The sequence below is a fragment of the Panthera onca genome, chromosome A3 (assembly GCF_046562875.1).
Source record: "Panthera onca isolate mPanOnc1 chromosome A3, mPanOnc1 haplotype 2, whole genome shotgun sequence".
Classification (NCBI taxonomy): Eukaryota; Metazoa; Chordata; class Mammalia; order Carnivora; family Felidae; genus Panthera; species Panthera onca.
Genome location: NC_138341.1, coordinates 113,829,548 through 113,854,579, shown reverse-complemented (window position 1 = coordinate 113,854,579; position 25,032 = coordinate 113,829,548). Strand labels below are relative to the sequence as shown.

The 25,032-nt window shown below is 42.8% G+C and overlaps 1 protein-coding gene across 3 annotated transcripts in view; it reads right to left on the bottom strand.

Annotated features, from left to right (window-relative positions):
- Nucleotides 1–21,986, bottom strand: part of ASXL1 (ASXL transcriptional regulator 1) — a 76,263-nt gene extending 54,277 nt beyond the window's left edge. For 2 of the 3 annotated variants that reach the window (XM_060615084.3, XM_060615112.3), the window contains exons 1-3: nt 21,403–21,986; nt 15,536–15,618; nt 13,023–13,131 (exon numbers count right to left, since the gene is read on the bottom strand). In XM_060615084.3, the coding sequence (XP_060471067.1) occupies nt 13,023–13,131; nt 15,536–15,618; nt 21,403–21,459 (249 nt within the window). In that variant the 5' untranslated portion in view covers nt 21,460–21,986. Of the gene's footprint in view, nt 1–13,022; nt 13,132–15,535; nt 15,619–19,562; nt 19,832–21,402 lie in introns of those variants that run through there. The other variant, XM_060615090.3, reaches the window with a different exon arrangement.
- Nucleotides 21,987–25,032: the final 3,046 nt, after the last annotated feature.

The following is a 25,032-nucleotide window of genomic DNA, read 5'->3' as shown; positions in this document are numbered from 1 at the left end:
AGTTCACCATGGTACATGACCATCAAGTTGTCAAAATCTAAGATACAGAGAAAATTTTTAAAGCCTTCAACAGAAAAGAGAAGAACAAACATAAGAACTGCCACAACATCAGAAACTATGCAAACCAGAAGACAAAGGATTGGTATCTTTAAAATGCTGAAAGGGAGGGGCCCCTGGGTGGCTCAGTGAAGCATCTGCCTTTGGCTCAGGCCATGCTCCCAGGGTTTGTCAGTTTGAGCCCCGCATAGGGCTCTCTGCTGTCAGCACAGAGCCCACTTGAGATCTTCTGACCCCCCCTCTCTCTCTGCCCTTGCCCCGCTCACGCTCTCTCACAAAAATAAAAATAAATTAAAAAAAAAAAAAACTTGAAATGCTGAAAGGGAGAAACAAAAACAACTTTAAACCTAGAAATCAGTATCTAGCTAAAATATTCTTTAAGGCAAAACAAAGACTGTCATACAAAGAAAAACTGAGAGAACCTGTCACAGCAGACCTGCAGGACAAGTGTGAATGGAGGTTCTTCTGGAGGAAGGAAAATGGTAGCAAATGGAAACTTAGAAAATGAAGGAATAAAGAACTCCAGAAATGGTAAACATGGGTAAAAATAACATTTCTCCCCACTTAAATTTTTTTTAAAAAGAACTGTTTAAAGCAAAGGTAATAATAATGTTTTGCAAAATGTAAGAAGTAAAATGTATAACAACAGCACAAAGGCTAGGAATGGGTAAGTGGAAGAACAGTATCATAAGAATCTTACATTTCACATGAAATGTTGTAATATTTTTTAAAGGTCATCTGTGGGGGCACCTGGATGGCTCAGTCAGTTGAGCATCTGACTTTGGCTTAGGTTATCATCTCACGGTTTGTGAGTTCGAGCCCATCGGGCTCGCTGCCAGTCAGCATGGAGCCCACGTAGGATCCTCTATCCCCCTATCCCTCTGCCCGCCCCCCCCCCCGCACACTCTGTCTCAAAATAAATAAATAAGCTTAAAAAAAAAAAAAGGTAATCACAAGGAGGAAACAATACAAATGTCCATCAACTGAGAAATGGATAAGCAAAATGTCGTAGATCCACACAATGGGACTTTATTCAGCAATAAAAAAGAAACAAACTGTTGATTTGATACACATTACAAGATGGCTAAATCTCAAATACCTCATACAAAGTAAAGGAAGCCGACTCCAAGGGCTACATAACATATGATTCCATTTATACGACTACAAGGATAGAAAACAAATCAATGGCTGCCAAGGAGTTAGGGTGGAGAGACAAGCAGATCACAAAAGGGCACGGGGGAAGGTTCCGGGGTGATGGTACTGCTCTGTATCCTAATTATGATGGCAATTTTGTTTGTCAAACTCAAAGGATTATAACCTAAAAAAGGGTGAATTTTACTGTATACAAATGTGAAGCTGAATTTTTAGGGGAGGGAGAAGCACATTAGCATTAACAGTTACTGGAGCAACTGCGTTAAAGCCACTACAGCATTTCTTTAAAGAGCCCGATAAAATGTCAAAATGAATGTGAACTAAAAAAAAAAAATCAAATGAACTTTTAAAAAACTTCACAGAATTGCACACTACTACATCAAAACGGGTTAATTCTACTGTATGTAAATTATGCCATAATTTAAAAACAGGAAGAAAAGCACAAAATACTATTTTACATCCACAATACTCAGGCTGTCAGGCAACAGGAATTCATATTCACTCCGAAAAGCAGCTGTACTTCCTAGTAATGCCCATCAGGTGCAAAGCCTACTTGTCAGTCCCATTCCCAGCAACACACACACCCTAGGGAAAGCTCCTCCACATGCACACCGGGAGACGCGTACAGAAGTACTCAGTGCAGCACTGTGTGTTACAAACCCAAAAACATACCAAGAAGAAAATGGACACATAAATCATGGTATATTCATACTGTAAGACAGCCCACAGCAGAAAATATGTGTGTCAATTAAACGCATCCGCACATTTCAAGCTCAGAAATGATAAAAAGCAACAACTCAGAGGAAAACACATGATTCTATTCACATGAAGATTATTTTTAGGGGCACCTAGGTGGCTCAGTTGGTTAAGCATCCAACTTCAGTTCAGGTCATGATCTCATGGTTCATGGGTTCGAGGCCCCCATCGGGCTCTGTGCTGGCCGCTCAGAGTCTGGAGCCTGTTTTAGATTCTGTGTCTCCCTCTCTCTCTCTGCCCCTCCCCAACTCGTGCTGTGTCTGTCTCTCTCAAAATAAACATTAAAAAAATTGTTTTAAAAATTATGCATCTCACAAGAAAAGAGTAAAGATAATATATTCGCAAAATAAAATACATCATGCCCAGTAGGTTTTATACACGTTCTACTAATAGAACAAATCTCTGTCTTAGACTACTACAGAGAATCAAGAGAGGGAAAACAGCATGGCTTGTTTTCACACCAAAACAGAACCAAGTTTGAAATCAAAATATCACAGATATATCACTTATGAATACAGATGTAAAAATCCTAAATAAATGAGTCATACTAAATCCAGCAATGTATGTTTAAAAAGACTAGGAATACAAGGACGTTTGAGCACTGGAAAAAAGTATCTGTTAACAGAATTTACTGTATTATCAAATTAAAAGAAATAAAATATGATACATTTACACAAATATTTATTGAGAGACAACAGTAACTAAAATTAAAAACCCGTCCTCTAGCAAAGTTTGCTCTACTCAAAGGAGACAAACGATAGCAAAACACAAAATACACACCTAATATCAGACCAAGTAGATATAAATATCAAGTAGAAAAACAAAAGGCAGGGAACAGGGGAGTACTAAGGGGTGGGGAGCGATGAGGGTACAATCTGAGCAAGACTTGAAGGGGCTGTGGGAGCAAGGCATGCACATACATGGGGGGAAAGCATGGCAGACAGCTGAAACAGTAAGGACAAAAGCCCTGAGAGAACAGTGGCAGCACGTTCAAGGACCACCAGGGAGGCCACTGTGTTCACCCAGCAGAGAGACCCAGGGGCAGAGTAAGAAGAAAGGGGATGAGAGTGAGGGTGCAGGCCAATCTTGTAAGAGCACTGCAAATGACTCCAAAGATTTTGGCCTTGACCCGAAGTGAACGCGAGGGAGGGTAAACCCTGGAGAGTTCTGAGCAGAGGAATGACATGATCTAACATAAAAAAAAAAAATGAAAATGAAAATCTTCCTAGCTCCAGTGCTGAGGAGAGTGGCAAGAATGGAAGCAAGGAGACAACCAGGAGGTTATTATAATAATCTAGGGGAAAGACGATGGTTTAAAGCAGGGTGTGGGTGAGGGATAGTGGTAAAATGGGATATATTCTGAAAGTTAAGCAAACAGGATTTATTGATGATTACATATGCCATGATAAGAAAGGAGTCAAGACAACTCCAAGATTTCTAACCTAAGCCACGTAAAAGATGGAATTCCCCTTAACTGATTTAGGCAAAAAAAGGGTGCAACAGGTTTCAGGTGGGAAAATCCGGAGATTGGTTTCATACATGTTAATTTTGAGATGCCATTAGTATCCAAACAGAGATACTGAATAAGCAATTTAATAGATACAAATTTGATGTTCAGGGGGAAATACCCAGGGTGGAGATATAATCTGGAAGTTGTCGGTGAGAAAAAAACAGAGAAGCAAAGGAAACAAGTCAGCAAAACAAAGAAAGATGAAATCTAAGTGTTACAGAGGGAGGTACTGAAAAGAACCAAGTAGACTCATCCTCTAAATTCCAGAGTGCTCAGATTTTAAACCAGGTACTAAGGCAGACAAGGATGAGGAATTGTTAAAAGTCTGCATTAGGAGGAGACAGACACCCTTAATCTAGTACCATGCATTTAAGCAACAACTGCTCCCACTGCTGCAGGAGACGAGTGAAGCCACAAAACCACCACACACTGAACTCCCCACTAGCCTGACTCTTCAATAAAGAATAAGCCCTCAACCCATGTCATCAGACATTTGAGTAAGCCACATGGGGTGAAAAATGACACACACTAAAGTATACACCCATGGAAAAGAGCCTAAAAGCTTCCAGAGACAGGCAGCAGAACAAGGGCGGCGGGAGGAGGCACATACAGATGATCAGGAATAAATATGGCACTAATTTTCAAAAGCAACGCTGGGCCTACTGGGGCACCTGGGTGGCTCAGTCAGGTAAGTGTCCAACTTCAGCTCAGGTGATGATCTCACGGTTCGTGAGTTCGAGCCCCACATCAGGCTCTGTGCTGACCGCTTGCTCAGAGCCTGGAGCCCGCTTCAGATTCTATGTCTCCTTCTCTCTCTGCCCCTCCCCCACTCATGCTCAGTCTCACTCTCTCAAAAACAAATAGATGTAATAAAATAAATTTTTTAAATAAACAAATTTTTTAAGAAGCAACACTGCGCCTTTTTTTTTTTTTTTTGAGAAAAGAAAGCTTACATTTCACAGATTTTCAAATCCTTCATTCCATGGAAAAGAGATCCTGATAAACATTCCATACTATATATTTCAATTTTGATACTAAAACTTACTATCCTAAACCAATTTGACTGTTTGGCATAGAGAACTACTACCAGTCAAGTAGTAATGACCTCCTTCTATGTGTTTTTCCACTACATTTATCCAACAAACATTTACTGAGCACCTCCTATGATAGATGGTAAAGATATTTGAGGCCAAGAACAAAATAATGCAGATTCTCTACCCCAACACCTAGTCAGGAGACACCCTGTAAACAATCACCTAAATAATTATAGAATCATAGATGTGTAAGCGTTAAGTAAAATTCGGGGCCCAAGAGGAAAATCCAATTTAGAGATACAGGTCCTGAGGAACGAACATTTAAGATCTACAACCAGGGAAAAGCAGAAAAGAGTTCCAAATGGGAGACCCTAAAACTGGAAAGAACTTAAGAAGTTCAAAGAATAGAAAGAAGGGGAGTGTGGCTGAGCAAGGTTTGGATTTTTTTGGTAAATGCCATGGGAAACCACTGACAGGCACGAAAAAGACATGTGTCGTGGTCAAATTATGTTTTTTAAAAAGTCTCTCCGGGGCGCCTGGGTGGCTCAGTCGGTTAAGCGTCCAACTTCGGCTCAGGTCATGATCTCACAGTTCGTGAGTTTGAGCCCCGAGTCGGGCTCTGTGCTGACAGCTCAGAGCCTGGAGCCTGCTTCACATTCTGTGTCTCCCTCTCTCTCTCTCTGCCCCTTCCCTGCTCGTGCTGTGTCTCTCTCTCAAAAAAAAAACATTAAAAAAAAAAAATTAAAAATAAATAAATAAATAAAATAAAAAGTCTCTCTGGCTACTGTGTGGATTATCAAGGAGCAAAGTGGACGCTGAGGGGACAACAGTGAAAGCAAGGAGCCCAGGCAAGAGCGATTTCAGTATCCGGCATATGAGGATAGCTTAAATTCAGGTGATGGGCAATGGGGATGGACACCAAAAAAAGTACAAGAGGTTAGAAGTAGAAGGAGAATTGTCCCTAGTTAATTTACCCAACAAAAACTGGCACACAGAGTCAAAGACTAAAACAGAAAGGATTCGCTGATGCATAAAGGCACACATGTGAAAGCACATCTAGTCAAACTGAATCAAAAAAGCATCTTCCAGAACAGAAACACAGACCTTTTTTGCTCCCCATTCCTTTCCCGCCTCGTGATGCACAAGGAGTTTAAAGATTCTCCCCATTTGAGAACCAACTCATCTAGTCAAAACTTCAAACCTCTTAAGCCTGTGCCCCATGTGTTGATACAAATCTTCAAATAACCACAAAGGTGACTTAGTTCCATTTACTTAAACTGTCTCGGACTGCTTCCCCATTAGTACAGGAATACAAGTATTTACGTTTCAATGCAAGAGGCCAATGCAAGAAGTATGATGCCTGTCTGCAATACAATTAGCACTCAAATGTCAGTTTCCAGCTTTTCTTCCAGACTTCGCTAAACTAGAAGCAGCTACTTTGTCAGCCTGAACAAGCTCCTCAAAGAACTCTCCCAAAAAGTCTGATCTGAACGACTGAGAGAAGAGATCATACTCCCAGTTTCCATCCTGGCCGACCCAAAGAAAAGTGTGTATTTTCAAACACAGTCCCACGGAAGTCTGGAGCATGCACAATTTCCTCATGTTCCTAGAACCCCAGTGCTTTACAGTCACACTTTAAAAGTATAATTCTTTTGTTTCAAAAATACACATCACTTTAGCAACCCTGAAATTATCATCCTGCCCACCCGCTGAGCGACCACAAAACCATTCCGGTGGCAGTGCTTTCGAAACCTGTGGTAGCTGACCTTTACCACACTTTATTATTACAGGGCTTTGAACTTCAGGAAGTAGAAGGACAAAAGGTAGTTCATCTCTTAGACATAAAACCAGAGTGTGACCAGGGCTCCAAAAACAATCAAGTTCTCTCTTCTCTCTGAGCTGGCTTGGAATCCTAACAACATAATACCCCCTGTTCCACAGGCAGATCCAGACATCCCTTGAGAATTACTCAAATAAGGAACCTCTTACCAACTCAGGGGTCAAAGCCTCCATCGAAACCAAACTGCTGCTACTATCAACCAGAGCAAATGGCACTGCTCTACCAACTGGGCCTTCTGTGCAGACCTCCTACAGTTCAGAGTGGAACAAGGCTCGCAATAAAACGGTCTGCCTCCAGTAAATACCAAATGCATCACAAAGGAACAAGAAAAAAAATTATTCCATGTCGACTTACTTTTCACACAAAATAGTCTAGATGCTAGAATGTGAGCACAGGAAGGATCTTGACAGATTTTTTACTCTAGGAAGTTTTCAACAGAGTTCCAGGGTCTGGGAAAGATCCTTAAGTGCCTGGGGCATGGGTGGGGACACTACAACCCACAAGAGACGGAGAAGATGGGCCCTCATGCTTGTTTCAACCAGAGCAGTTTCACAGCCACCTATTTGTATTTTGCAGCTCCATTTCATGACATAAAAGGGTTTTACACCTGAAGTATTTAAACGACCAATCCATTTCAACTCCTGAGCGTTAGAGACAAAGAAGGATAAATGGAGATGTTCAGTAAGACCTGAGATGCTTTATACTAGAACCTAGACCTTGACTCCTAGTCTGGTGCTCTTACTGTCACCATGTATCGCTTATCCTAGCATAGACAAGAACACCTATGATCAGAAACGCCAATATAATTAATGCAGAGTGCAGAAATTCAACCAGCCATAACTAAAAATTCACATTCCAAACATGAAAAGCTACTTTAGTAAGCAAACAATTACAAGGTTTTTCACTAAAGACACTAAAACTGACACTTCAAGAAGTATCAAGGAACTCACAAACTGCTCCAAAAAGATGAAATGACCAAAGGTCAAAAAACCTGTAGAAAAATTCTTTATTCTAAATTGGCATAATGAAAAGAACTTAAACTCAAAAGGTGGGACCCTGGGTTCTACTCCCAACTTGGCCACAAGCATTTGTCACACAGATGTATAATCACGGATAAATTATTTAATTTGTTAGATGCTCTGTTTTCTATCTGCAAAATGAAAATGAACTGGATGATTTGACAGTCTTTTCTACACTAAAATTCTAAGATTCTAAGCATTTAAAAGATCATAGATTTGATAAGACTAACACAGACTATCAAAGACATTGTCTTAAAGTGTCACTACCATTTTAAATGAAAGTAGAAATTCTTTTTTGTGACAAGCCAAAACGATCAAAGTTCAAAACTCTAAAAGGAATAATAACATCGTATCTAAAACATACCTAAAATGTTTAAGCTGTTTCTAATGGCTCAGTTTCTGCCTTCCGCAATTAAGAGGAACCAGATTATGGCCATTGTCTGGGACAGATTTATTTCTAGTGTCAGCAGATTCTTTCACAGATTTATGTAGAACTGCTCTAAAGAGGGCAAGGGGGAAAAAAAGGTTCTTAGAAGTCGACTTGTTGAGCAAAAGAAAATATAACCCAAAACATGCATATTCTATTATAAAACTGATATAAAAGAAAGGTGAATTACAGGGAGAACTAGATAGCTAAGGTTTTGATGATACCATGATCTACTTTTCATCTAGCCAATGCTTACTAAGTACCTATTATGTGCCAGAGACAGGAGATACCATGAAAACAAAGTCCCTGCACTTATACACTAGTACGGAGAGACTAACAATAACCAAGTAACCAACAAGGTAATTTCTGATACTGATAGGGCTATGAAACAAACAAAAACCCTCCTAATGTTGTAGCGTTAGATGGGTAGAGAGAACTTCACTGAAAAGATATTTTTGGATTAAGAACCAAAGGACAAAGGGGTGCCTGGGTAGCTCAGTCAGTTATGTGTCCAACTTCAGCTCAGGTCATGATCTCACAGCTTGTGGGTTTGAGCCCCGCATCGGGCTCTGTGCTGACAGCTCAGAGCCTGGAGCCTGCTTCAGATTCCATCTCCATCTCTCTCACTCTGCCCCTCCCATGCTCTCACACTGTCTCTTTCTCTCTCAAATATAAATAAACAGTAAAAAAACAAACAAAGGACAAGAAGTCACCATAGAGCTTTATAGCAGAAGGGCTAGCAAGTGCAGGGCCCTATGCTGGACACAAGTCTGGGGGGTTGAGAAACAAAGTAAAGACCAGGACGGCTTTAGTGACGACCAAGGGAAAAGTACCAGGACAACACATCACAGAGTAGGCAAGGGCCAGACACGATAGTGACATGATATAATCTGCTTTATATATTTATGTATTTACTTATTATTTTGAAAGAGAGCACATAAGCATGCATGTGCAAGGGGGCGGGGGACAGAGGGAAAGAGAAATCTTAAGCAGGCTCCACACTCAGCACAGAAGCTGACAAGGGACTCGATCCCACAACCCTGGGTTCACGACCTCATCAGAAATCGAGTCTGACGCTTAACCAAATGAGCCACCCAGGTGCCCTGTGATTTGCATTTTTAAAAGACCACTCTGCTTGCTGTGTATGTATCAAAAGTCAAATCAAAATGTTCTCTGATACTGCCTTTCAAATGACAGTCTCCATGATTTCACCGTATCTAAGTCTAGGCTTACTTCATTTGTTCTTTCGGTACTTAACAGTAACATAAATAGCTTTGAAACTGCTGTAAGTGTGGAGCTGTACCTGAATATTTTAATTGTAGTTATATAAACATTGTGAGGCTGCAATAATCATTGCTCTCTCTTCCTCCATTTGCTTTTTCCTTTCTTTTATTTGCAAACTGTGGATTTTAATGGATGGATACTTCAAGTACGGTCACCTATTTCCTAAAGATGTTTTTTATACTTAAAAAAAAAATGCTCTACATATTATAAAGATCCAACTGGGCTTGTTAATTGGGTTAAAAGACCCTGAAGGGTAAGCCCTATATCTTACACAGGGTATAATAAAGTGCGAATAGCCCTAAGTAACAAAAGTGATGTATCGATGTGAGAATCATTCCACGAAAAAAAAAACAAAACTGAACAATGTTCACGTGACTGCAGTTATGCCTGACAGTAAGTGCTGTAAAGTCCAATATAGGCAACACTCACCAGTGACACAACCACCAAGTCACAAAATCATAGTAGTAGTTCAGCATCAAAGTCCAAAAATGTAGAATACTACAAAGAAGCTCAGAGTGGCTTTATAAGAACAGGGAATCCCAAGTGTAAACAACAGTATGAATCCTACCTCTAACTAATAATGGACACTGACAGCTGACTTCAGGAAAGGCTTAAGGAAAGCAATTCAAATCAAGAATTCAAAACATGGGGCACCTGGGTGGCTCAGTCAGTTGAGCATCCGACTTGGGCTCAGGTCATGATCTCACGGTTTGTGGGTTCGAGCCCCGTGTCAAACTCTGTGCTGACAGCTCAGAGCCTAGAGCCTGCTTCGGATTCTGGGTCTCCCTCTCTCTGCCCCTCCCCCACTCGCACTCTGTGTATCTCTCTCTCTCTCTAAAAAATAAATGAGCATTAAAAAAAAAAAGAATTCAAAGCCTGGATAGATTTCATCTATCCCATCCATCCTTGAGGACTAGCTCTGGGGACTGATGTAAACATCTATATATAAAGTGTCAAATGTACCATCACATGACACAAAGCTAACTTTTATCAGACAAGAAACCCTGTGGCATACCCAAAAGGACTCCAGCTTATCAGTAAACCTTTGGTAATCATAGATACAGCCACACAAATGTATCCAGAACTGAAAAAAATTCCTGTTTTCCACGAAGTAGCAAAATCACATGGATGGATAGAATTCTGACCTTGACGGCCCCACTAGAAGATATTTCCAAGCAGAGAACAGAAAATCTAGAAGCCATCCTGCACATGCTTTTTCTTGACACATAAAACTTAGGCAAAGTAAATGGCACAGGATTTCAGAGGTATCACTAGAAATCTTCCAAAGAAGCCTGATTCAGATTCTGTGTCTCCCTCTCTCTCCGCCCCTCCCCCACTCGCACTCTGTCTCTGTCTCTCAAAAATAAATAAACGTTAAAATTTAAAAAAAAAGAAATCTTCCAAAGAAAAAATGGGAAACGCAATTAAATAAGTTGTGCCTTCCTGCCCCTTATTATAGGCAAGACCCAGACCCAACTACTACTATACCACACATCCCATCACTTCCACCCTCCATTGCTGAGTGGCTCTGTACCACAACCTGGGAACAGTGGACATGATCCAACAGTGCAAACAAAAAGCTCTGGAAATAACCAAGATTTCTACACTTTTATTAGTCCTTCAAAAACGTATTTAATTCCACAAGACAAATGACCTGAACTGCTCAAAAATATCAATGCCATAAAGGACAAAACAAGGCAAGGGAACTGTTCTACATTAATAAAGATTAAAGAGACATGTCAACCAACTGAAATGCATGATTCTTGACTGGATACTGGACTGAAAATATAAGCTATAAAGAATATTTGGGAGGGGCGCCGGGGTGGCTCAGTCGGTTAAGCATCTGACTTCGCCTCAGGTCATGATCTCACTACTCGTGGGTTCGAGCCCCACATCAGGCTCTGCGCTGATAGGTCTGGAGCCTGCTCTGGATTCTGTGTCTCCCTCTCTCTCTGCCCCTCCCCTGCTCCTGCTGTCTCCGTCTCTCAAAAATAAATAAAATGTTGAAAAAAAATTTTTAAAGTAAAAAAAATAAAAAGAATATTTGGGGAAGTAGGGACAATTTGAATATGGATTACATATTAAATACTACTGTATCAATGTTAGTTTTCTTGACTGTGATAATAAAATTATGGTTATGTAGAATAATGAAGTACCAGTTCTGGCTAATACTTGCAAACAGTTTGGGGGGGGGGGGAGGGGAAGGCATGCATATGTAGAGAGGGATAAAGCAAATGTGGTCAAGTTATAAAGACAAAACTCAGTTCTTACCCTCAAGGTGTTCATAGAAAAAGGTATTTCTCCTCCCAATATAGAAATATGCCATCAACATGCATATTTGTTATATATGCAATACAATCATAATTATACATACCTATGTACCATTATGTTATATACAACAATATATAATAGAAAAATGCCATTAACGAGCAATTGAAGATAACCTAAAGAAACACCAAAAAAGCTAGCATTTATTAAGGACTGGTTCTGTAGCAGGGATGCAGACACTACCATAAAGAAGAGTTAAATCTGTCCCAGGTTATAAACCTAGGTTTTGAACTCAGGGCTCTGTCTCTACCAAGGCTCGGTTCCTGACCCTACATTATGCTGCCTCTTAACAAAAAAAAAAAAAAAAAAAAAAAAGCCAAAATATTATAAATAATATAGAAAACAGCACAGACATGGAATATAAGATGCATCTGAAATATACATAAAGTATACATAAAGATCAAATTTTATGATAGCAGGTTATGTAACTGGTATTTGCTCAAGTGTTTAATTTGAATTAAAGAAAATAAGTCCATCAAGAAAATAAAACAAGGGGCGCCTGGGTGGCTCAGTCGATTGAGCGTCTGACTTCAGCTCAGGTCACAATCTCACAGCCCGTGAGTTCGAGCCCCACATCTGGCTCATTGCTGTCAGCGCAGAGCCCACTTCTGTCCTCTGTCCCCCCCTCTCTGCCCCTCCCCTGTTCACACTCTCTCAAAAATGAATAAACATTTAAAAAGGAAAGAAAAGGAAACTAAAAGGGAAAAGTCTGTATATAGACTATTGCAATTTATAACCACATTATGGACGCAGTAAAAGGGTCAGCATCAAATTTTCAGCTTCCTCAACAGGTCATCTTATGACTAAATCAGGTCAGCAAACTACAGCCCCAAGCCAAATCTGGCCCTCTCACAGTCTTTGAAAATAAAGTTTTATTGGAACACAGCCTGTCCATCCCTTTATGAATGGTCTATGGCTGCTTTATTGCTACAATGGCAGAGGTGAAGAACTACGATAGAGACAGTATGATCCCCAAAACCTAAAAGATTTATTATCTGGCGCTTTACAGAAAGTAGGTCAACCCCTGGTTTAAATGATAGCCATATAAGCTAGCCTCCTTAGTGCAGCAGGCAGCATGTCAGTCTCCTAAATGACAGCCATGTATATCACAAGTAATAGAAAAATAATTAGCCTGTTCATTTCAGCTCTATTTAAGCTTTATTATGAACTCTACCTGACTTAACTTCTCTTCCTTTGTAATTAGCGTCACTTAGAAAACACTAATGAGTTTTTGAATTTCCACAAGTATGTTCACACGTCAGTTATTTTCCATAGAGTAGGTCTTATTTTAGCTGCCCAGTAATTTATCTTTCACAATACTATTACAAACAAAACCCTAATTAAAGCACATTTGCAGTTATCCCCACACATACTTATCCCTCCATTGCACACAATCTGCAAAGACATAGACAAAGAAAAGATGAATACAGACAAAATAGCTGATAGGACTAAATAATTCCTAAAACCCTGTTCGCCCTAGAACATCTCAAGGTGCCATTTGGCACCAACAGAATCAGAATCACCTGCCTATTAGAAATGTAAATTGATGGGCCTCATATCAGACCTACCAGGTGACTTACACTAAAAGTTTAAGAACAGAGTTGCTATTACTTACCTTGAGTGTGAAAAGGCTGATTCGGCCGGGCAGTTTATAAAATAGCCCCTCTCCTCCTCTTGAATTGGAATGTAGCATGGCATTGAGACATGCAAGAGGGGATGTCCCACTGTGAAAACATACAAGGATGGATGAGGGCTATATAAATCTATATGCCTACTTACTCAAAGATCTAATACCCTCTAACTCGTTCTTAAACCAAGAAGAAAAGAGCAAGAGATATAGCAGAAAAGGGCCCATAACAATTCCACTTTGAAAGTAGTAAAACAGCAACGAATGAAGTTCCCATCAATCACACCCGGATAAGACATGTCATGTGATTCCCTTGTTCCACACCTGACACTTCCTTAGTGCCTTTTGACAATACCAACCAAGTTCTCAAGAGACTTAGAAAAAGCACACAATGACTGCTGAAGTTCAACGAGTCTTTTTAAAAAACACAGTACCCAGTATTTTTATTAAATTTTAATATTAATTAAAAAGAAATCTGTGTTTCCTTGCCTCTGTATTCCAACCTGTATGTATCATGCTCAGAAGCTGCCACATATTATCAACACAAAGACCACAGAATCAATGCCAGCGTCCAAGAAAATAAGCATACCTTTTCATCCCCAGTTAAGTATTTTCTAATAAGCACACAAAAGAATATTTCATTTGCTTTTCCTCTATTCTCAAGGGGAAAGGATGGGTTTTATTCTACATCTACCCAGGAGCAATCACTTAAGTTGGAACATAAAAAGAAAAGTAAGTCAAATGGACTTGGTACCCAACAATGTTCAAACATTAAACCAAGAAAGATAAAAAGGGAAAAAGAATTATTAAGCTATCTCACAGTCCCTGCTCCAACAGTTGCTTCCAAAACAATGATAACTGAGTTGGAGGCTACTTATTGAATCTTAAAATAGAACAGCTGTCAAAAACACAGACAAACGTCCATTATTAACACTAACAGAGTGTGGCACCTGCACGTTAGTGCTAGGGTTCACCTGAGCACCTTCTCTTCCCTCTCCCCAGTATGCAGAAAATATATAAAGATCTTAAGTAAAGCCTCTTAAGATTTTTCGGAACCAGAGGACTTAATTTATGCAGTGTTAAAAATAAATTCTGAGTCTAAAAAAGCCATTTAAAAAAAAAACCTATTACTTATTCTGCTTTGGAACACACTGGATGCTAAAAAAAAAAAAAAATTCACCAAGAACCAATCTCTAAAAGGAACCTTGTGCAGAATCTGGAGTATCCGGTGGGTGTGCTAGCATCTCTGCTACGAGGGGGCGTGGCATGCCGGCAAAGTCCTTCAGCAGAACAGTGACTCCCACACACTAGACCTCTGTCTACAAATTACAGAGCTGCTCACTCATCACGAGCTACCATGACTGCTTCCCTAATTCCTATAAGAGCAAGGAGCAGAAACAATTTAAGGTTCTCAGTTCCATCTGTCCCAAAGGGACTAATTTACCTTCTATAGGTATAGTGGTCCAACAGCAGTGCAGACGGCAGCATGATGGGAAATAGCCCGTAAAAACAAAAATAAAGCACAATTATAACGCTACACAGTGCACAGGTACTATTTAAATGAATGTGATCTAGGTAATCCTGGTCTTCCCTCCCCACAAACTGTCAACTCGAGAAGATTTGAACTGATGACTGGAAAGTGAGGATCTTTTGACCCTAAAAGGTCAATTTCAAGCAGATAAAGCTGAACCAGCAAAAACATATGTTGTTTGTTCTGAGTCCCAAGAAGGGACACTGTTGTGCTCTCCTCTTTCATTTAAATTAAAAACAAAACAAACAAACAAACAAACAGGTTGGGGTGAGAGTGAAGAGAGAAAAGGATTAAAGACAGCTGCTGATTTGCATGCCTGCGACTCCTCTGGTTTCTAACTTGTTGCTGCTTTAGGAAAACTACATCACAGGAGACTAAAATCAAGGTCACTCTAAAATTTAGTACATTCCCTACGATAAATGGCTAGAATCAGTAGGGAGGAAAAAAAGGTCAGTGGCTGTTATAGTGATGAGACCACCCTTCTTTGATCCTAAAATAAAGGACTTCAGAGATATAGAAAGAAGGGCAGAAAAATACAGAAGGGAAAAAAAGAAGGAAGTTTTAAACAAGACAGAGCCTATCAGGGTCTGCCCCTTCTCTATTACTAAAATGCGCAATAGAGAATACAAAAGAAAATGTGCAGACTCCTTACACAAAGAACACATTCCGTGTCAAGATTTAAAGAAGAACAAGAAGAAAAGGGAAACTGCTACATCTCTAATGAAAACAAATGGATGTTCACCCACTCTCACCCTCCACTCAGAGGAGACACAGCCTGGGAGATAGTTCCATACCACGCCAGGCGTGGGGCGGGGGGGGGGGGAGGCATATGTGCACTTACTCATGTCCCTATGTATCTACAGAAAGACACAAGTCCTATGAAATCCTCATGCTGAGCAGCAAGAACAATACATTATTTAAGAAATGTTGGCTGCTATTGTTAAAAAAAAAAAAAAAGAACAATACAAACCTCATTTCCTTTAGTCCTTCTGCTTCTATGACCTGCAGAATCTGTTTTGGTGTCATTGGAGCATCTGAGTAGTTTTCTAGTACCTGAAGAAGAAATACAAATGTTCTGATTTCAGTGTGTAATTTCCATTTATATCCATCAGTCTGTATCACTGGCTACAGTTCTGCTGTGAGATACCACTGCTGACAATTTAGTCCCTCCATAGTTAAAACTGCTTCAGGAACCAAATTACGTATGTATCTATCTAGTTGCTAAAAGTCAGTGAAATTAGCATAAAGTCTAATTCTTAATTCTAAAAACACACATCTTCTTAGCATACATGCTCTGGTACGTGGGTGGGGCCTCAGCAACCCTGGTTACCGCCTAACCTCACGTTGTTCACATGACTAAACCACAGAATACGTAGGGCTATACAATAAATGACAAGACAGAAATACATTCAGATTTTCTTTCCCAAGGAAGTCTGTTTAGTAGCCGTATTTTTTTTTATTTTTTTAATTTTTTTTTTTAATGTTTATTTTTGAGACAGAGAGAGACAGAGCATGAGCAGGAAAGGGGCAGAGAGAGAGAGGGAGACACAGAATGCGAAGCAGGGTCCAGGCTCTGAGCTGTCAGCACAGAGCCCGACGCGGGGCTCGAACTCACGGAGTGTGAGATCATGACCTGAGCCGAAGTCCGACGCTTAACCGAATGAGCCACCCAGGCGCCCCTAGTAGCCGTATTTTTAAGTGATGGTTTTTGCCACTGTGTTGTGAAATCCTGGTGATAACTGCCACGGTACATTTTGCCATTTGGCAACATGATGCTCTGATTCTGCATGATGGGGGCAGGCAAAGCAATGGGAAACAGAGCATCCCATTTACGTTGGCATCATCTGCAACAGGGTCGTGGCAGCAGTTTCTTAGTGAGCAACCACATCTCTCTCACATGAAGGTGCAGGGAAGTTCTGGAAATGCTGTCCTTCTCGGGGAGAAAAAAGAGGCTGCCAGTAGCTTTGTACTGTCTCTACCAGTAGCTGCTGACGTAACTCCAAACCACACCAATACCTTGCAGTCACTTTAACAACTGTAACAACTAAGTACTACTTTGTCTCAAATAAAATGTAAAGCAAGCAGTCTGACAGGACTGTTGCTAAAGGTTCTCCCTATGGAAGAACATGAGCCCCCAGCGCTAATGGAAGTAAGTCATGCTTTGGAGAAGCAGGTGCTGAAATAAAGCCCCTATTTACCATGGTCCCATTGTTAACCTCTCTTTTCAATTTTTACATTCTCTTCGGGTAGCATTAGCACCTCTCGTAGCTTCAACTACTACCTATATTCTGCTAACTCCCAAATATTTACCTCTGGCCTGGGTTTCTCCCCCAGCTTCTGATTCAAACATTCAGGTCTGTACTGACATTCCCCCCTTGATCATCTGTTCTAATCTAACTGGCAACTCCAATTAATCGTGCCTCTTCCTCCATATCTCTGCCCTTGATTGACAACCTGTCTACTCACCTAATGCAGAAACCTAGGCAGCACTCCTACTCTCGCCTGTCCCCAGTTCCTTCCCTGACCCGATATACAGGCCCTTCACTAATACTCCCATAACCAGCCCCGCTTTCCTCAAATGCATTCTTCCTTCTCTGCCATCCTTCACTTAACAAATACACGAAATATTTACTTGTGCCAGGGACAATTCTAGGAATTCAACATAAACAAGACCAAATCCCAGCTACCTGCTATCGTCTGAGGTCAACCCTACAAAACAAACCTGCCCTCATCACTTTCCCACTTTAAACTCCTTCAAAAGCAACCTAATCATATACAGGAAAAGCTGAAGCTTCTGAAGAGTTCACCACCTCACTGGAAAAGCACAGGCTATATAGAACCAGACGGACCTGGATTCAAATTCTTGCCTGCTAAACTTGGGCACCTTATCTACCCAACTTGAGCCTAAATTCCCTCACTTGTGATGGAAGGATACTGATGTCTTCCTGTAAGAGTTGTTAAACAGATTAGAGATAATGGAAGTAAGTGCCTATGGTGCCTGGCACACGAGGTCCTCAGAATCCGGTGCCTGCCTGTCTCTCTACCTCACTGCCAAACTGATAATCCACAAGCTTCACGTTCCAACAACTGTGTGTAGTTCTACCCAATTCCCACACTCTCCACCCTGTGCACAAGCACATGTGCGAGCGCACACACACGACTGCTATTTCTTGTCACTAGCTCCTGCTAACATCATCTGTGATGGCCCTAACTTCCGCTCACCCTTCAAGATTCAGTTTGGAAAGCACCTTCCTCCAGGAAGCCTTCTCTGATCCCTGCCAAGCAGAGTTAAATGTCTGCTTTCAGTGTCCTCCTAGTCCACAACACATAATTTACCTTCCAAAGTAGGGCACTTGTGAGTGAAAGAGAGAAAGTAGTCATAATTATGCCTGGACAATAAGCATGAACCAGGATGTCTGTTTATCATTTGTACATCTACAATGGCACTTAGAGAGCAAGGAGTAAAATGCTACTCATGGGTCTAGACCTTCTCCACTCCCAGAAGACCATAAGCTCCTCAAAGGCAAACCTTACTCACCTCTGTATTCTAAGAACCTGACTAAGAGCCAAGTTAAGCAGTGCTGACTTGAACAAATCCACAACAAACCCTGGTTACAAGCTACTAATGCTCACTGCCACAAGTATCACTTCTTTGATACTAAATGTGAGTTGAACTAGTCAATTTCTGTACCATAATTTTTTTTAAAAAAAGAAGCATGACTCTGAAAAATCAGTTACCAATTATTTAAGCAACAGTCAGGATGAGCCTGAGAATCTGAGAGAAAACAAAATCTCTAAAACGAAGTTACATCAAAAGATACAAAGTATTCACTTTTATTATAATTGTATATGCCTCCAGCTTTTAGTACAAGAACAATTCAGCAGTGTTCTATTCCTAGTCTCTTTCCAGCACACTTTAAAAAAAAAGTATCTCTTCTCCTACTTCAAAGAGAAAAAAAAAAAATGTTTGATGTAAGAATGGTCAGTCATGAATCAAAGTGAAAGATAAAGCGTACAATGAAGAGTGTCTCAAAGCCAGGGAGAATCCATTTAAGGACATTCAATTTAAAGGGAAACCCCCTTGGCTATTTCTCCCAAACAAATTGTTCCTAACAAGCAAGAGGATTTACACTATCCAACCCTCTAAAGTCTACCTCTTATATCTAGAAAAGACAATACTACAGAATGTTTCAAAGAGGAGTATCTACTTCTCAACAACATAATTAACATCTGCAAAAATCAATCTCTTGAGGTATACTACCCTACTGAACTTCTCCAGGAGTCTCTTCTTTCCTACCCAAATAGTTTTTAAAAGAGTTCCCAGTATCACTCTAGCCACGAATCTAATCAAGGTCAGGAGCAATATGAAACCGCCCCAAAGCAAGTGCCTCTGATTGCCATGGCAAGCAGTCCAAATTCACCTGTCCAAAGAGTAGATTTAATCAACCTCCCTACCCTTACAGCTTTCTCTAGTCAAGATGCTCTCTGTCCAGCATAAGCTCTCACAAACTCTCTAGCACTCCAGGTTGCAAAAATTTTCTTTACATGGGGAGAGAACGCTAAAAAGTTACCCCTCACCCACCAAGTAGTCCCATCCAAAGGGACAGAAAATTCTAACAGAAAAACAATACAGATATGCACAATTATGCACCCATGTTTCCAAAAGTCCTCTTTCACATGTTCAAGGGCACTACAAAGTAATTCCCATTCATATTATTCTTTAACGAAGAGCCATAAAACAAAAAGAGAACAAAAAGAGAAAGAACTCGGATAATCTGGCATGCAGTTGAGCCAATGGTAAAACAGAAACAGCAATCTGGATACTGGCGTTCAGATCACATCACAGTTAAGTTCGAGAACCTGAAGAGGCTTAACAGAATAGTGGACCCCAAGTTCCTGAAGTCTTTCATCTAGTAAGAGCCAACAGAGCTTTGAGACAAACTTTAAAATTCCATCAGAACATAAATAACACAGGATTTAAAGGTACTTTCACCTACCTCTAACAAGTAACTCTGGCAAGCAAATTTCCTCTTGGTGCCCAGAGTCATAAACACCTACATAACAGGGACTCGGGAGGAGAATTCCAATGAACACCCAAGAGTCAACCTCGAGGAGAAAGAGAGCAAGCACATCCTTTGGCTCTCCCCTACTCTCCTTCAGCCCTAAATTTGTTTCCAAGTGAAGCAACACTGGAGAAATCCTAAAATTTCCAAGAGATCTCAAAGCCAGCCACAGCTTTCAATTTTGACCGAATCAAAAAAATATTTAGGAACTTCAAAATCTCCAATTTTCATATGCCAAACCAAAACAAATGAACTGAAGCATGAAACTTGAGCACACAAACAACTGCTATTTCTGTTCACTGGGCAACAAGTGCCTGGGGAAGACAATCAGGAACACCAGTGAAAATTCTCTTATAAACCCAACAGCTTTAGTTCTTGTAAGTCAGTAACTGAGCTTCATACACCCCAGGTAAGAAGAAGGCGTACCTACCACAGACCTGTAACAACACTCAACACACAGCCATCTCTGTCTGCACACCTCTGAGGCAGGAACCTCACTTCCCAAAATAAAGCAAAAGACTAGAAGCTGAAGCTTCCCTCACCATCAAAAAGTCAATTATAGTAATTACGTATCAACTACAGGGTGCCAAGAGGAATGTATGCTATCCACACTATAACCCTGCTATGTGACACTTGAGGAAGTGACATCTCTGGGAGAAGTATGAACTATTACTATTGTCATCCGCAAGATTTTATGAGAACACGTCTCACAGTATCTTAGCTTTGTGGGTGCAAATCCAAAAGGAAGGTATTTCACTTACAAGTCCTCTGACGCTGTGAAAAAACTCACAACCCTCCTCACCAGGCAGCTTCCAACACTCAAATTCCAAACACTCTCTCCTTTGCTAAGTTCTCAGCGAGCAGTATCTTCAAACAGAGGTACTTGGTCTTTGTCCAACACTTCATGTCTACATGCACCAGTACGCTAAGGAGTGGACTCACACATACATTCTTTGCAAAGTAGAGGCACTCTGTGCACAGTGCCTATCTGGCTCCAGTCTGGCTTAGGAAGTAAAACACTCTAGTCAGCGTTTCTCAAAGTGCGGTCCGGGGCCACCTGCATTACAGGCAACACAGGAACCTGGTTAAAATGAAGACACTCAGACTCTACTCCGGAACCTCGGACTCAGAAGATCTTAAGTAGGGCCCTAGGACGAGCGTTCCTAAAAACCTCCCAGATGTCCAAGACGCTAAAGTTTGAGAACCACTACTCAAGGTTCCAGCAGGGAGTAAGCACTTGCTTCCCTCCATACACCTGGTTTAGATTGGGAAGGCTCAAAATGCCACTCGCGTCCTCAAAATTGGGGGTGTTTTCCCACCCCTGGAGTCAAACGCACCACCCCATTGCCCACCAGGAAGCGAGGGAGGAGCTTCCGACCCTTCCCGGAAACCTAACTCCCCCGAGTGCGTAAACGAAGCTTCCCCAGACCCCCAGACGCTGCCAAATAGTGGGGGAGGGGAGGGGAGGGAGGGGAGGCTGGGGCCCCGCCGCCCAGAGGGGGAGGAGTCGGCCCTGCCAGCTCGCCCCTCCGCAGGAATTTAAGGGGTGGGGGGAGCCGCAGAAAAAGGCGCCACATCCAACCGGCGGGGGACCTCTCCCCACCCAACGCCGGGCGGTAGGGGGGGGGGGGGAGGGGGTCCCGTTCCTAGAGAATTGGTGGCCCCGCCCCCTCCTGCAGTGGGCAGGGCTTCGCCCCTCCCCCTCCCGGTGGAGGGGGCTCGGCGAGCCCACCCCCCGCGTCCCCCACTGAACCCCCTCGGCGACCCGCCTCACCAGGCGCGCGGCCTCGGCCCACGTGCGCTCCTTCTTCCTCTTCTGTTTGTCCTTCATCCTCCTCCTCCCCGGCGGCGGCGGCGGCGGCGGCGGCTCCACGCGGGACCTCCGGGCGGGGCGGGTGGCGGCGGCGCGGGGCTGGGGCACCGGCGGCGGCGGGGGGCGCGTGGCGGCGGCGGCGCGCGAGGACTCGGGTGCGGCCGGGCAGAGGGGGCGGGCGTGCGGGGACCGGCTGGCGCGAGACCCGGCGCGAGGGCGGCGATGGGGGAGGGGTGGCGGCGGCTCCACGCGCCCGCGCTGCGTCAGTCGCCCACGGCGGCGGCGGCGGCGGCGGCGGCAGCAGCGGCGGCGGCGGCAGCCCCGCGATCGCTAAGGAATGCGGCGGCTCCGCATAACCACGGGGTCAGAGGTCACGGCTCCAGCCTCCGCTTTCCCGCTCTGAGGGGCCGAGACAGGACTGCCGGCGGGGCGGGAAGGCGAGACGCGGCTTTCCCTTCGGCGCCCGGGTGTGTGCGTGTCTGCCGTGGGTGTGTGTGTGTGTGAGTGTGTGTGAAGAGTGAGGAGGGGGAGTGTGGGTTTTTTTTTTTTTTTGAACAAAAACAAACCGAAAAGGCGGCTGGGAATTGTAGTCCCGACTGCCTCTCTGGCCTCCCCGGCTCCGGAAGAATATGGCTGCATGAAGCGCTTGGACCACACTTCCCGGCGTACCTCTCGCGGCCCGTCTTTTCCGCCCTCCCCTCCCTTCCTCCGCCTCGCGCAAACCTCGGTAAAGAAGGGGGACGGGTAGTCGTTCGGGGAAGAGACTGGGCGGAGTCTCGCGAGGTGCGGGAACTGGATGCGAGCCTGAGGCATTCTGGGAGGCAATGCTGGGAAGGGGCGGTGGCTGGGCTCCCCTGCCACACTTAACCCCTTCGGCGCTTCTCGTCTCCGGGCCCCCGGGCGGTTAAGGGTGAGGATGGAGAACTGGTAGCTCGACTCCCAGGGCCCACTTTATGCCTCTCCCCGCCTAAACGGTTCTCACTGACACTTCAAAAAGATGACAAGGGGCAGGACTTTCCCTTTTGGTCCTTCCCTGAATGACTCACTGCCGCATAATAATGAGACAATGAGACACTCATACCAGTAAAACGGTTATTCCACGCTTGATGGACCTAAACAGTTCCTCATTTCCTCCTCTGCTCTCATGCCCCTAATGCCGCTATGTGTTTGCAGAAGCTATATTTGCAGAAGCTGCACCCGCAGCCTAGAATGTTACCACTTGGTGAACTTCGTGATAATGAGGGGTAAAGAACTTGGACTTTGGGGCCATACTGACCGCAATGCACTTGAGGCCTTCTTAGAGGCAGTACCCTGGAGAGAACACAGGCCCTGGAGTCAAAAGTAGACACTCCTACGCTGGAATTCTGGCTAGGTCACTCCCTGGGTATCGACCTAAAAGTAGGGGCTCAACCTCTCTGAGCTTCAAATTTTCTAATCTACAACATTAGTCTAATAATACCTCAGAGCACTATTGGGGTTAAAATGAGCATAAAACACAGGGCAGTTGGGAAGAAGGTGTGAAGGGAGACTTCCATGTAATTTGACTCCTAGCATAGAGCAAGTGTTTAATAATTAGTACACGCTGAGAGACAGTGGGCAATGTATGTAGCCTCTCTGAGCCTTGGTTGCTGAATATGAAATGAAATTTGGTTCAGAGTGCCCAGTACATAGGGTTTTTGTACCTGTTTGTCCGGAAACGTTCCTAAAATCAGTCCTAAACTGGATTAATGAGCAGCCAGGCCTTAAATATTAGGGAGGCGGGGTCAATGGCCACAATTTGAAAGGTTTCCCTGGGTAACGAAATAACCTTCCATCCCCTGATGTTAGCACATGGGAGAGCCGGTGCTAAGAGGCACCACAGAATTCAGTGCTCCTGCTTTAATGCTCCTCACACAGAAGACGTTCGTGTCCAATAAACGAAATACTGCAAAGGGAATAGACTATAGAAGGTGAAATGAAATCTCTCCCCTTCTTACTTCACCCCAAGAAGGGGACAAGGAAGAACAAACCCCTACCACCACCACCAAAAAATTGTTTGACCTGATTTTTTTTAACAAAGTTTTTTTTCATCTACAGCTGACACAGTAACCTTTGACAAGTCATTTGACTTGTTTCAAATGTTTTCTTCTTGAGTAGCCTCGCTCTCCTTTGATCTCCAAGGAGTAACTAGAGAAGATTTACATGTTTACGGGTGCCTGGGTGGCTCGGTTGAGCATCCGACTCTTGATATCAGCCCAGGTCATGGTGGTTCATGAGTTGAAACCCCCCTTCGGGCTCTGTGTGGACAGTGTGGAGCCTGCCTGGGATTCTCTCTCTCTCTCTCTCTCTCTCTCTCTCTCTCTCTCTCTCTCTTTCTCTGCTTCTCCCCTGCTCAGGCTTTCTCTCTCTCTCTCAAAATAAATAAACTTTAAAAATCATTAAAAACATAAAATTTACATGTTTATCACAGGCCCTGTGGTAGGCAGAATAATGCCTTCCCCATCACACAGCCCCCAAACTCTCTATGCCCTGGTCCCGGGCCCCTGTGAATATGCTACATTCCACCACAGAATTGACTTTGAAGATAGAATTGAGGGCTGGAAAACAACAAGATTACCCCAGAGTATTTGGGTGAGTCCAGTGTAATCATACATACCCTTAAAAGCAGAAGAAGAAGGCAGAAGAGATGCTTTGGAAAGATGAGGCAGGAGAGGAATCAGATTTGAAGCTTGAGAGAACTCAAAACAGTGTTGCTGCCTTTAAAGGGGGCCATGAGCTAGGGAATGTAGGCAGCCTCGAGAAGCTGAGAACAAGTCCTGCCAGCAAGTAACAGGACCTCAGTCCTATAAGGTCATGGAACAGAATTCTCACAACCTGAATAAGCTCGCAAGCAGTAACCCCCTCTTGCCAAGTCTGCAGAAAGGAATGTAGTCCTGCCAACATCTCAATTTTAGCTGTATCAGAGAACGAACCGAACCACACTATGCACGGACTTCTGGCCCACAGAAAGCATGAGATATAAATGAATGTTGTTTTAAGCCACTAAACCTGTGGTAACTTCTTACAGTGACAAAAAAAAAAAAAAGCTAATACACTGGAAATGACTTTAATTCTTTCAGCCAATACTGACTGGCTCCACATTTCGGTCAAGCCACGGGGGGAATCCAGATGTGACTATTTCAAGGTCTCTGCCCTTACAGAATTAAACAGAAACTGATGGCATCATAGTTGAGTGTGAAAAGAGTACGTTCAGAGGACTGTATGAAATACTGCGTTGAAAATGGACGTGAGTCACTAAACCTTAAGTAGCTGTGATTTTTTTTTTTTTTTAAAGCAAATGAGACGTTTATTCTGTTGTCAGAAGCACCAAAAAACAACCTATACATTTTGGTTTTGGTGTGTGTGTTTTCCATTTTATAACAGTGCTTTTATTACAAATCAGCTTTTAAGTCAACACAGGTGCCACAGGGCAGTGTAAGATAAACAGGACTGTATTCAACCCTGCTCTGTTTGGGGATGAGTCACTGTTTTCAAACTGCACAGTTACAAGCAAAGCACACATTCAGGAATTTGAATAACACACAGCACCAGCAGACTCAGGAACTCCCAAAA